This window comes from Saccostrea echinata, unplaced genomic scaffold (assembly GCF_033153115.1).
Source record: "Saccostrea echinata isolate AGI-Se365-2 ecotype Australia unplaced genomic scaffold, CSIRO_AGI_Sech_v1 ptg000009l, whole genome shotgun sequence".
In the NCBI taxonomy this organism is placed as follows: Eukaryota; Metazoa; Mollusca; class Bivalvia; order Ostreida; family Ostreidae; genus Saccostrea; species Saccostrea echinata.
The window spans coordinates 53296984-53310674 of record NW_026889758.1 but is presented as its reverse complement, the minus strand read 5'-3'; the positions used below and the strand labels follow the sequence as shown (position 1 = coordinate 53310674).

The 13691-nt window shown below is 31.3% G+C and overlaps 3 protein-coding genes across 3 annotated transcripts in view; 2 read left to right on the top strand and 1 right to left on the bottom strand.

The window, feature by feature from the left end:
• LOC133183102 (molecular chaperone MKKS-like) overlaps window positions 1-13691 on the top strand; it is a 202105-nt gene that overhangs the window by 115916 nt on the left and 72498 nt on the right. The gene's annotated exons all lie outside the window — the stretch shown is intronic.
• LOC133183949 (eukaryotic translation initiation factor 3 subunit K-like) lies at window positions 3736-9588 on the bottom strand. Its single transcript, XM_061318821.1, has 8 exons — window positions 9485-9588; window positions 8163-8261; window positions 7339-7459; window positions 7165-7239; window positions 6876-6942; window positions 6488-6565; window positions 5075-5200; window positions 3736-4129 (listed from the first exon to the last, which is right to left on the bottom strand). Exons 1-8 carry the CDS (start codon window positions 9535-9537, stop codon window positions 4098-4100), a joined length of 651 nt encoding a protein of 216 aa, XP_061174805.1. The 5' UTR covers window positions 9538-9588; the 3' UTR covers window positions 3736-4097.
• On the top strand, window positions 9822-13450 carry LOC133183947 (tetratricopeptide repeat protein 9C-like). The gene is made up of 3 exons (XM_061318820.1): window positions 9822-10167; window positions 11679-11852; window positions 13026-13450. Exons 1-3 carry the CDS (start codon window positions 9897-9899, stop codon window positions 13241-13243), a joined length of 663 nt encoding a protein of 220 aa, XP_061174804.1. The 5' UTR covers window positions 9822-9896; the 3' UTR covers window positions 13244-13450.

Genomic DNA, 13691 nt, shown 5'->3' with positions numbered 1-13691 from the left:
GTGCCTCCACTAGAGGTATCTGCAGTCCAGTTGGAACATGAACTCTCTTTTTGAACAACTTAAAATTATTGCACATGGTTCTGAAGATAAACACATAAAACCTGGATGCAATACACTTTGTGTAAGCTATTGAATTGATTAATAAATACCAGTATGTAACATCAATTTGGAAAATGAATGATAAATGAAATACTGATTAAAGACAACAGGCCCACTAGTAGGGATGGGTATCACCAATTTTTTTTTCTCCAAAATATAATATATCATGATACATGTATTTTACATGCAATGTTTACTTTGATCTTAAATGAATTTCCATAATATTTTTGTGAAAAAATACCTTCTACTTTTTCATTTTTATTTATATATCAATAAAGCAATATATTTGGATGCTAGGATGCTGTTGTTTTACAACATTTTGACAAATCTGGTAAAAAGTCTGAACAAAAACAAAATTATTTCCGGAACGTAAAATTACATACTAAATACCAGTATTTTAGTCTCCATATCACGCAATAAAAATTCAAGATATACCAGTATACCAATAAAATCATGCATCCTTACTCGCTAAGCCTCGACAGTTACCTGAGTATCCTGAGTTTCTCAGACTATGACCATTCACATTGAGTCCACCTGGAATGGGTATAGACTTTTAAAAGAACATGCAACTAAAATTTGGTGAGGACTCTGAAATCATGATCATTTCCATGCAGATTATCTCCTACAGGATAAGGAGGTAAAGAATAAAAGGAACACTTTTTAAAAATTTTCAGTACCCTGTATACACATTTGGGTGAATTAAAAAAAAATGACCACCAAACTGAAATTTTTTGGAAAAATTCAACTACTTCTAACATATTTTTCACTTATATCATCATATTGCACATGCATTCTAGTTTAAAATCCTGAAGTGGCAATAGAATAGACAACTGGATTAAAAAGTTTCAGAATTTTTATTAGTAAAATTTCTTTTGAGAAAAGAAAATATCATTACACCTTAAAAGACTTTCTAAAATACATAATCACAAGAAATTATAGTTTTTTATGCTTCAAAATGGTGAAAGGGGTATAAATGATTAAATCTAGACCTTGATTGAGTATCTTCTCTTGTATGTGTGACAAACAATTGACTTTTTGATTGTCATTTTACATTATTTTTTCAATTCTGGTTTGAAAAGTTTTAATATGAAAAAAATATGAAGAAATAAAATTGCCCAAATTTCACTTTTTTGTCAGTTCAAGCCAATTCTTTAAATCTAAGCCAAAAGAGAATTTTTATATACAAGTTCTCTTACAAAAAATACTAGATTTTGAAGTGACCCTATGTTACACTATTGTGTTGCACTCCTGACATCTGATATGTATTTTTTTAACATTGTTTTAAAAATCATAACACACAATAACCCATTCTTACTTTGTAAATTAATTTGTCGTTTTGATATTTTTGATCGTTTACGGCAGGTTTTTCATATTTTGAGGACATTAACACATGATTATTGCAAAGTGTAATATATATAAATTGTAATATATAAAACTATATGTGAAATGATGAAAACTATTCCCTGAATTAACTAGAAAATTTCTGTAATTTGTTGATAGACATAGTGTTTTGAACATCAAATAGTATCTAACATTTTTTTCAACTCATTTTTTAGAAAAGATAGTTAAAAAGCATTTGTAATTATAAAGCAGTTTTGTTGCACTCCTGACTGCAGTAAAATTTAAAATTAAAACCGTAGAACACAAAAATTCATAAAGTGTTGGCAACATCAAGTGGTAATGAAATTGTGCAATATTTATAGTTCAATATTTTATAATTAAAACAGATGAAAGTATTTGAAATTCGCATTTTATCTGGAATTATTCCATATTTATGCCAAAAACTAGCTTAAATGTATATTTAGAAGATAAAATATATTTTATAGCATATTTTCCTTTAGAGGACAAACACAGTAACCCACCAGAAAAATACTACTCATCATTTTTTCTTTAATTTTATTCTTATTGGATGATTTATAATTCTAACATATTTGTTGCACTCCTGACCAAAAGCATTGGGACCTTTAAAGTAGAATTGTGAAGTGAAAATTACATAAGAACTTGTTCTGTTGTTTCAGTGAAGTCGAGGAGGAATTACTTGAATTTTATGACAATTTTTTAGTGTGTTTATTTTTAACATTCATTTAAAAAATCACAAAAAAGATAAAAACACATCTGAATTGATAAAATTGAAAAAGGAAGGATTTTTATTATAAAACTGTCAATAATTTAGTATTAAATTATGCAAAAAGATCATTATTAATTAATGAATATGTCTAAGCATGAATAGAAGTGTTTTCATCACACAACTTGAATCTTTAAAAAATTGTGTTGCACTCCTACCATAGAAATATAGATCTGAAGCACAGACAGATCCTGTAAATTAATAAATCTATTTGGTAAAAATGTTCTTTGTGTCTTTCTTTTCCAAAATAAAAATCAGAAAATCATATAATGATAATAGTTTTTTCATGCTTGGGAGCAAAACATCAAATGTTGCACTCCTGACATTATTGGGCATGCACATATACTTGACTCTAATTAATGCTGCTTGTGATTTATATAACATTTTTAAGTTTTAAAATGTATATCAGTTATTGTTTTACACTTCGAAAATTCTTTTTTGTCTTAATTTTCTTTCAGAATTTTACAATTGATGATTTTTTGGCAACACTACATTTTTTCTGTTGCACTCCTGACATGGTATAACATTTTTTTAAACATCAGCCATGACCACAACTTGATTAAACAAAAGTTACTACAGCCCACATTTAAAGCTCAATACTTTGAATATTATCAGGAAAGTCTTTATTTTCAACATAAAGCATTATTTATTTCACAGATCTCCAAAAATTTTTGAAATTTCAAAATGTCACAAAAAGGTGTTGCACTCCTGACAATTTTAGCATCATTTTTGGGCACAACTTTTTTGTTAATTGGGATATCAACGAGATATTTGGCAGGTATTTAGACACTATCTAAAGACATATGCTGAGACATAGAAATCTATTTTCATTGCCTGTATTTTTAGTGTGGGTTGATAAATATGCGTTTGGTCATTTTTTTTTTAATTCACCCATTTACATGTTTGACCAATTTGTCCTAATGTGGGGCCTGGGATTTTTAAAGTTTTTGTATTGGGCTAGATGCAAATAATTTGTCTTTTATAAGTTCATGAGAAATGAATATTTTCAAAGACATAATTTACTAGCCACACTCTACTGGGGCCTGAACTATGGGCCAGGGGACTATGAATGCACAATTTAGGAGGCTTAATGGTTATACAATCAAGCAGACAACCATATGCCCATGTGAAAATATCCCATCCTGGGACATGAACACATGAGCAGCCTGAACCTGGGTCATGAATTTCACAATTTTGGTTGAAGGCTCATTGCTTATTATTATGCCAATCGCCAGCTAGATTTCCAGAAGTATAGAAGAATTTTTTTTTTGAACAGTTGAAGATTGCATTATTTTGATAGCTTTGGCCCCATCTCTCAGGCCCAGGGAGGGAGAGACTTTTTGCTCCCCTTTACATGTAGATGATGCATAATAAAATTGGTTAATCTGTTCATCCATTCCAGAGAAGAAGCTAAAAATATTGAAAAGTTTATGACTAAGGGATAACAGATGAAAATAGATAACAAATCTCTTAGATGACCTAAAAAAAAAATATCCAACTGAACTCAAAAACTGAAATTTACTTTTATTGTTATACAGACAGAATTTCTTGATATTACATGGTAATACAAATTCAAAATGACATCTTTGAGTAAATTTCAGCCCTCACAGTATATATACTGTGGTTCAAAAAGTAGTGCTTGTCTGTTGCTGCAAGTACAAGAATCAAACCGATTACAATTCCAAGTCTCTTCCTCAGGCTCATCACTATGACAATGCTTTGGAAGTTATTGAAACTAATTTCATACCATATTTATATGTACTTCAATATTACAAGACAATAACAACTTAGTAAAGATGCACAATTTTTCTTCAACCACATTCTTATGTATACTAATGTTCATGACAATATTAAATAAGTCTGCAACTTTACATCACCGACAGTTTGCCATGATGCCTGCAACACCTGAAAAAAAAAGAAGCATATACTTCAGACCAAAGTATAGTAGTACATACACGAGATAAAATTTGAAAAGTCAAAATTTGCTACAGAAAACCAAAGAACAGGGTCCCTTGACAGAGCACTAATAGTTTCACTATTAATTCTGCAATCAGCTTTTGATTCGTGTTAAGCATCTTTATTAAACTTGTAAGAAAGAGAAATGCAGAATAATGTTTTGAAAAATTGACTTAATATTATCATATACATAATTTTAAAGAAATTAAAGGAGAATAGACACACACTTGTATTACGGTATGTAATGTTTAATACTGTTTTACTCTGTTTATTTGAAAAATAACCACTTTATTGGGATAACCTTGCATGAAAATTCTCAATATTCAATGACAATGGCAACATCAGTGTTTGTAAACATGGGCTCATTGTACACATCATATTTGATGTGCTAACAGGGCGCACATCGCTGAACACAAACACTCAACAGTGTGTTGGTTTTGCCATCTTATATTTTGCTTACAGTGGACAGTACATGCATAGCCTACATCAACTTCTCTTCAAAAACCTTCGGTTTCTATTCAGAAAATGATGTTTTTTTGGAACTAGAGATGCTAAACATGCTTTAATAATATATCAGTATGAAATGCTCTTGCAGCATGTTAGTATTAGAAATGAAATTCTATCAAAAATTTTGATGGACATACAGTGGAATTTTGTTAATCCGGACGCTTCACCATCCAGACTAAATTTGTGGGGAACAAGTTATATGAAAATGTACCAAATATGTTTCAGTTATCTGGAACCTTCATTAGTCTAGACAATTTGCTCTTGAACACAAGCATCTGGCTTAATGAGGTTCAACTGTTAACTTCACATCTGTGTTTATGTCCCTTTAAAAAAAAATAAAGAAACAGTATTCCCAAGTAAATTTGATTTCCTTTATGCTGGACTTACTTTCAAATGTGATTTTCTCAGTGATATTCTTTGTTTTGATGTTCTCTTCTTGATTCATGATAAATACATTTCCGTCTTCCTGAAGCTTCCAGCCATATTTGTTAATCCACTGCTGTACCTGATCCTCTGCAAGGAATCAAATTTTAATTATTTTTTTTTAAAGGTGCTTGGACACATATTTAAAGTTAATATTTTCTCAAATTTTCTGTATAATTTCATGACTTATATGTTGCTACAGCATTTCATACTAACATATAATAAAAATCTTATTTCATCTCGAAGTTATTAAAACTTCAAATTTCTGGACGCGTTGGATTGACACATCCTTGCGCTTTCACATATTTTAATTTTATTCTTAATACTTAAGAAAAGTGGCAATTTTGTTGTGTATTAATGAAAAATATTAAAACTATAACCCAAAAAATTCAGAGTAGAAATGTTTGAAAGCAAAACCCACTCACAGTATTGTAAGTCAGTGCTCAGTGGTGTGTGCAGAGTATAACAATTGAACACACCTGGTGAATCGTAAACATTAACAATAACAGAGCTCGTGCCCTGTTTACAAAACAGTTTACGTTTCACGGGTGTGTTCAATTTGTTAAACTCTGTACACATCACATAGCACGGACTGACAATACTGGTGAGTTGGTTTTGCTTTCGAACATTTCTACTCTGAATTTTCTGGATTATAGATGTAATATTTTTCATTAATACATGTACATAATAAAATCGCTTCTTTTCTTAAATATTAAGGATAAAGTTAAAATTTGTGTAAGTGCAAAGATGTGTTAATCAAACGCATCCTGGAATTCCAATAATTTCCAGATAAAATAAGTTTTTAATTATATTTTCGTGTGAAATGCTATTGGAATATATAAGTCGTGATATTATACAGAAAATTTGAGAAAATATTAAGTTTAAATCTGTGTCTAAGCACCTTTAAATACATCACCAATGACAGTAAAATAAAAATTACCAGCTTTAACATGAACTGTTTTTCTCACTGTTTGTGCACCGAAACTTATGTTTCTATAGTTTTTAATGCAAATGTGCACATCACTTTACTTGTCTCGAGATACCAGCTTTGATCTAAAGTTGCCATTTCAATTAACATGATTCACCTTCATTCTTATCTATAGAATACTGTAAAATCACATATTTTTTGGGGGTCACATTTTAGTGCTTTGAGGAAAAAATATGGGTTCTTGGGGATTTGATTTCATGGATGAAGAATTGTTGAGTAGTTATATATATTTTTTTTACATTTTGTGGTGGGCATGAATTTGTGGGTCTCTTCCTACCTCAAAAACAATGACAATTAAACCCCACAAAAATTAGTGATTTAACAGTATGCATTTTGTTTTGTTTTGTTTTTGTTTTGTTTTTTTTTAATTTTTCAGCTTCTATTTGTACCTGGAATATCTCCCAGCAATTCTTTCAACAGATCTGATGGTATTGTTTGGTAGGTTGCTGCTATTACATGACACACAACTGTAAGAAAGAACGTGCAATCCACTAGTATCAGAGGTGTACATGAAGAGTACTTGTAAATTCACAGGATCATAATTACATGCAGTTCTGCAGTCAAGGAAGATACTATTTACCAACCAGAAAAAAATTGAATTAATACACCTATATTTGGAAAATATGAAGCTAGTTAATGAAATAAAATGCAATCAAGAGTTAATTTCTGCCATCTTTCTCTGACATGTGAAATAAATGTCACCAGCAAATGTACGATTCATTTCTCTTTGAAAATTGAAATACTTTATCCTTTGCAATGTCTAAGCCACACACTTACATTTTCTCACAGAATCATCAAATCCCTTGATGTTGGAGGTCAAGTCAGGATTTGCCCTTAAAGCTCCCTGTATCAATCAAAAGAAGAAGCATTAACAATTTCCTATATACCCGCGGTAACTCAAAATAAATTTGAAATAGATCAATCTAAGTAAGCAAATCACAGGATCTAATTTCAGCAGCTGACTTTAGATTCTATTACTGACAACAAAACAAAACAAATACACTCCTCTACTAATTTGTCATGGCAAAAAAATAAAATAAATAAATAAATAAAAATAACTACTTACCCAGAATTCCCTAAACTGACAAGTCTCCAACAAGTGTGCAAGGTTCATGACTTGTGCTGTTGGTTCTTCATCATGCTGAATAATAATGTATATTTTTTTTTTGGTCATTCACAACTAATTATGGAAATTAAAATGCAAATAAAGAAAAATGAAGAAAAAATGACTTCTTATTACCCTGACAGCATCAATCAAGCATTTGCACAATGTAAAGTCTGTATGAGGCATGTTTGTGAGAGCTTTAAGTAAAATCTGGCATGCCACAGTAGTCTGATAATGCATGGGATTGAACTGATATCTGCAAAGAAAGAAATATATAAGGTTATTAAAAGTATACATGTACTGTACTTATACAGGAAACAGCTATACTGCCTATACATTTATTGACTTTAAGATATAAAGCAGATCACCAACACTTTGTGAGAAGTGTTCATGATCTGTTTTATATCTTTAAGCTTACAACTTTAGGTACAGACCCTATTGAATACCGTTCGGAATCCACGCATGAGAATCTTCCACAATTTCAACCTCAAGGTGTTGGTCTCCAATTTTTCTTTGTTTTGTATTTATTGACTTTGATGACTTGGGATATTTTATCCAACTTTATCACCACATTAAATATCTAAATGGACACTGTTTAATACCACATTATAATTTATACATTTTACAATGTAATTATGACAAATTGATAATTATTTTCTGTCTACTTATTTTCCTAATGACAACAATTTTACAAGATAATTAACAATCATAGGCTGGCAACACTTTGTTTGCCTTTTTGCACTTTACATGACATGGAAAATAGACATTTCTCTAAAATATACTAATAAGCACAATATTTTCATATTGTGATTATTTTATACATTCAAATGCATTAAAGTTTTTTAATGTTCAAAACAGAAGTGAAATACACTGTAATACTATCAAAATAGATGTATAGCTATTTAATATTGCAATCTGATTTTGCTGGCTCTATATCCACCTCTAGTTGAAATACTTACAGTTTAAGGACTGCCAGATTAGCTTCTAAATCATATGTTCCTTCCTGTGCTTGCATTAAAATATACTTTTCCAGCGTTCCCAAGTTTTCTGGATTGTACCTTTAAACACAATAAATTAATTTGTAAAATAATTTATCCAATGTTTACCCCTTTATCCCGTGGATATCACTCATCGGATATTTTTTTCATATCCCACTGCTGTGACGTTACAATGGTCTTTGCGTGAAAGTGATGAAGTAAAACAAGGTGGATTCCTAAGTAAAAACAGTGTAAAACATTGATAGTGATGTACAAAACATGGGATAAAAAAAATCTCCCATAATTTGTAGCTAGATATGATTTTTTTTATATTTATGTATATGTGATGTTTTTTTTTTTTTTTTAAATGAAATTTTAGTCAGTGTTCTTGGTGAACTACACAACTATTTGTAAACAACTTGTTTATAGACATTTGGCAAAACGCAAGAGTAATAGCGAGCGCAGCGAGCGGCACAAAGGGCCGCTCGTCACTGCGAGCTCTTAAAGCAATGCCTGGGCAAAGAGAAAATTCGGACTTTGCACATTGATCCAAGTGAATTTTTTTCCGCAGTTACCTGTGGTCCCATAATGCTTAGTGAATTGCATCTCGCCGCACACCACGTTCTCGCGGTAGCAACAAAAATTCAACAAAATATGAAATCACCTTGATTTAATGGATATTTAGCAGACAGATAGTAGATTAAACGTTTTTGATTAAAAGTAGCACTGTTCAGACTTTGTTTTGGTAATGCAACATACATACGACGTCATATGACGTCAGAGTCTAGACGTAGCAAATATCACGTGCGATTTGACGAGCCCGATCTAAATTAAAACTGAAAGGTATCTGCGCTCGCCCTAACGGTCGCACCGTCAACATATTATTGTTTTTGTAAATATTTAGTCAATGAAATTGAAATGAAATTCAAGTATTAATTTCAAATCACATAAGATTTGATATAGAATAATTTGCTATTTATTGTCAAGAAAAAAATGAAAACAATTGCTAAGTTTTTTAATAGTTCTATAATTTATCATAATATCGAGATACGAATCGTATCGTGTTATATGTATCAAGATACGTATCGTATCGCAAGATCTGTGTATCGTCCCACCCCTATTCACAACTACCTTTCATTCCATGATTAATCAATTACCTGTCATTTTTAAGTTCAACCTTTTCTTTTTCATTGATCACATATATGTATTAAAACTGATCAATTTCGACTAGGCAGGTATAGTCTGGAAAGGTACAGCTGTACTTCATTCTAAATGTTTTAAAAATTGGCTGTGGAGCACCTTACCTGTCTATTCCTTTCAGTAATGCAGCAACATTTGCTCTCATTGCTTCTGCCATCTTTTTTTTCAGACCGGTGACATGTGCGAGATCAATGTGCTTTAGACACTTGAACAATTACACTGATTTTTTATTGCTGTTAAACGTTTTGCTGATGCATTTTTATTTACGACAACTATAACGGAGAAAATTAGATAATTTTGTATTATTCTCACATTTTAAAGTCAATGTCGGCTTAAAAAATAATTCAAATAATTATTATTAAAATGAAATATGGTTCCATAACAGTATTCTTTTTCCTGTGCGTGATCCTTTTTACGACAACCATAGGTGAACTGTCATCAAAACAAGAAAATATTTGTGAATGCAAAAGTGATCACGAACCCTTTTGACAGGAATTGACAGTCTTGCTTTACAACATGGCCACACCACTTAACAAACCAAGTGATGAAGATATGATTACATCAGCAGAAACATTTAAGATGGAAGGAAATGAATATTTTAAAAGCAAGAATCTTAAAAAAGCTATGGGAAAGTACCATAGAGCTATTCTGCAGCTTAAAGGAGTGGGTTCGGATGAAAAGATGAGTGCAGTAATGGGAATGGATAGTCAACCTAGCAAGAAACTTTCGCCACAACTTGAAGAGAAATTTAACAAGTTAAAAACTGATTGTTATAACAATCTTGCTGGTATGTGTCTCAAATGTTAGGACATTCTGTTCATTTCATGTGTAACGGGAACCAGTTTGTCTATGGCCGCAAAGTGTACTCAATCTGCCCCAAAGTATGCAAAATTATCTTTAAACTTTACTAAGTAATACTAAGGAACAGACTAAGCCCACTAACTATGTAAAAGTACAGTAACTGGTCCTGTTTTATTCAACCCAGGTTCTGAGATTCCTAGATTATGATCAACACCTTGAAATAAGAAGAAAGTTTAAATTTTAACAATTAATTTATTATGGTGAAATTCTGAATATTTTGTAGTTGACAACAAATAACAAATAAGTTTCCAAAATAATCTCAAAATGTAAACAAAAAAAAAATGAGGTAGAAAAATAAATTAATAACTGAATAAATAATAACAAAGTAAATATAATTTGATAACAAAAATATAATGGGAGAAAATGAGTGTGATGCCCTAAGAAAAATCTACCAAAATAGATGGGAGTGAGCTTCCATACACCTAAGAGATTTTATGATTCCATACAACACCCTAAAAATAATAGTGAAACACTATGCAAGTAGACTGAAAAATTTTCTAGAGCCCTATTTATTACACAAGGGACAAGGCAAATTATAAATAACACTATAAAGGCCTAGGGATATCTAATTCATCCTTGAACCAATGTGACTCTAGCTAAGGACTTAGTTACATTTTACAGAATTTAGATCGTGTCCTAAACAAAAAAAAAATGAGACTGCACGAGCAGTCCGGGATTTAACCCTAAGAGAGAAGAAGAGAAAGCTTGAACCTTTGGGTTCTTTAGCCTAGAGTGACTTGAAAATGCCGCTGTCACCGTTTATATATAAACTCTGACCAATAAAAATCATTCTAACTAAGAAGCTTTGAAATAGTAATGTGAATATCTAAAATGACTTCTGATATGTTCAAAGTACTATCTGTCAACCAATGAAAAGTCAGGATACAAAATAAGTTCGGAATGACAGCCAATATGGAGGTAAATTTAACTTGAGCACATGTGAAAACAAATAAAGTTACAAAGTTACAAATACGGGACTTTGAACATCAGGGATAACTATCGGAAAATGTATAAAGGTAATTTAAGGCACTAAATATGCTAATAAAGACAAATTAAATATTCAATAAAAACCAAAACCGTCACACATGTTAAGATGCATAAAGTTAAAATTCTAGAGACAAATACCTTATTAATTACCTGTAGTTCTACACGTTGTTAATACACTGAACATAGTTAAGTTCAAAGACCATCTAAAATAAAGTCTTTTGCATCTAAATGACATACCTATCGAATAAGAGCAAGCATTTGGTCAATACTAATTCTATGTAGGTGTTTACTCTAACTATTCTCCATAGACATATATGTGGTTGAAAGTGAAATCTTTGTGTTAAAAAGCCTAGGTTATTGCATCACAATGAGGGTCAATATTCATGGCATGTTATCATCAAAACAGAGGGTTTTATCATTAACAAATTTACATTTTTTTTTTCATTTTAGCTTGTTTGCTGCAAGAAAAAGAGCCAAACTACAGTAAAATAGTGGAATACTGTGATGAGGTACTTCAGGTTTCTCCAGGGAATATCAAAGCACAACACAGAAAAGGTGTGGCCTTGTATCACTTAAAAAAGTATGAAGAATCCATGTCAACATTACAGAAAGCAGATCAAACTGGTAATCCATTGAAATATTATTTGTTTTGAAAGAGTGAAATATTGGCTTGCACATGTATACAATATATCATATATTTAATCCATGTACTGCTGTCAGATTTCACAATTGAGCTTTTTCATCAAATTTAAAGCAATATAAAACATAAAAAATATAAATATACAAGGAAGCAGAGTACTGGACTGAATTCTCAGTGGAGCAATGTGTGCACATGCAGTCAAACTTCATTATCTCAAACATTATAGGACCAAGAATAAACTTAAAGATATCCAAGAATTCTCAATAACCAGGTTAAGATACATAAAGAAAGAGTAGTTGGGACTTCCAAGTAACTTCAGTATATCCATGATATTCGAGATATCCATGTTTGAGATAACAAAAATCAACTGTACATATACAGTCAAACCTCGTTATCTCGACCTCGATGGGACCAAGAAAAAACTTCGAGATATCCGAGGGTTCGAGATATCGAGGGTAAAATACTTAAGAAATACATGTTAAGGATTTCCCAATCACTTCGACATATCCATGTGTTCAAGATACCGAAGTTCAACTGTAATTGAAATCAATGAAATTGTCATGTGGGTGACACTGGAAATTCCTCTTACCTTGACCTTGGTTCACTCTTCCACTCTCGCCATAACACTACTTCATCTGTGTCAAGTATTTGGGCATCTGTATTATCTGCATTGATTAATTCAGAACTGTTGGCCACAGATTTTACACACTCTTACATTAACCCTTTCTAAATAACCTTGCCTCACCATCATGACACACCTCCTAAGCTACATCTATATTTGACATGTGCTTGAATATTCATTCATTATATAACTTTATCAAATGCATGTGTCAGAGTACATGATTGAATAGTCATTCATTAAAGCAAGTTTACATGTTAATTAATGTTTGAACTAAAAGTGACATAGATCTGTATAAGAAAATCCTACCATCTGCTTTTCCCAAAACTAAAGGCTAGAGACATCTCATGGTTCATAGTTATACACTTCTTTTTCTGTTCAGTACACAATTTGATACATTCTTGTATCATTGATGTTTTGATCTGAGGAAAGACTGCTTCTAAATCTTAAAGGAATGGTAGACATTGAAATGCTTAATATCCTTAATTTGGTATCATACCAGTATGTCAAGCTTATGAATCACTCATTTGTTTTACAGATTCATCAACAAAGAAATATCTTCAGATGTGCAAGAAAGCAATTGAAAAGCAAGACATTGAACTGCAAGCTACTTATAAAGCCATGTTTCGATCGTCGAAACCCAATTCATCTAGTGCAAATTGTGACAATGTTAATGGTTTGAATAGCAAGGAAATAAATCAGAATTCCCCAGCTGATTCAATAAATGGTCATGCAAAGATCAAAGAGATCAGCTGAACATTAATTTGGCTTACTCAGGAACATGGACCATTCCAGTGCCAACATTTGTGATGAAGAGTTGTGGGAAATGCATACTCCAATAATTCCACTCTTCTTGGTGCCCAATGTGCTTATTTAGCTTTTTAGATTTGTTCATATTTAATAAACACAAATTAGAATTTCTGTGTCACTTTATTTATTGATAAATAAATAAATAAATGACAATATGGATTTGATTTTTCACTTAAATAGTTATCACAAACCATTTTCTCACACTACTATCATCCCACACTGAATACAGTGTACATAATGTACAAGGACATGTTGCTGGCATGATTTTAATACTTCTCTGAATTAGACTGTTCAGTAAAAATTCATGCACATACTTTGTAAACTTTTGTTTACACTTTGGAAGGAACAAAAATTTTTAAGTTGTATGATGAGAGAATTTTATAAATAGATTAGC

What these genes read in the sequence shown, in the direction of transcription:
- LOC133183947 (XM_061318820.1), top strand. Translation starts at nt 9,897, where the DNA reads ATGGCCACACCACTTAACAAACCAAGTGATGAAGATATGATTACATCA. An exon ending in TTGTTATAACAATCTTGCTG is followed by an intron (nt 10,168 to 11,678) that starts GTATGTGTCTCA and finishes TTTTCATTTTAG; the next exon opens with CTTGTTTGCTGCAAGAAAAA. An exon ending in ACAGAAAGCAGATCAAACTG is followed by an intron (nt 11,853 to 13,025) that starts GTAATCCATTGA and finishes TTTGTTTTACAG; the next exon opens with ATTCATCAACAAAGAAATAT.
- LOC133183949 (XM_061318821.1), bottom strand. Translation starts at nt 9,537, where the DNA reads ATGGCAGAAGCAATGAGAGCAAATGTTGCTGCATTACTGAAAGGAATA. An exon ending in TTACTGAAAGGAATAGACAG is followed by an intron (nt 8,262 to 9,484) that starts GTAAGGTGCTCC and finishes TTGTGTTTAAAG; the next exon opens with GTACAATCCAGAAAACTTGG. An exon ending in TGATGATTCTGTGAGAAAAT is followed by an intron (nt 6,566 to 6,875) that starts GTAAGTGTGTGG and finishes TCTTTCTTACAG; the next exon opens with TTGTGTGTCATGTAATAGCA.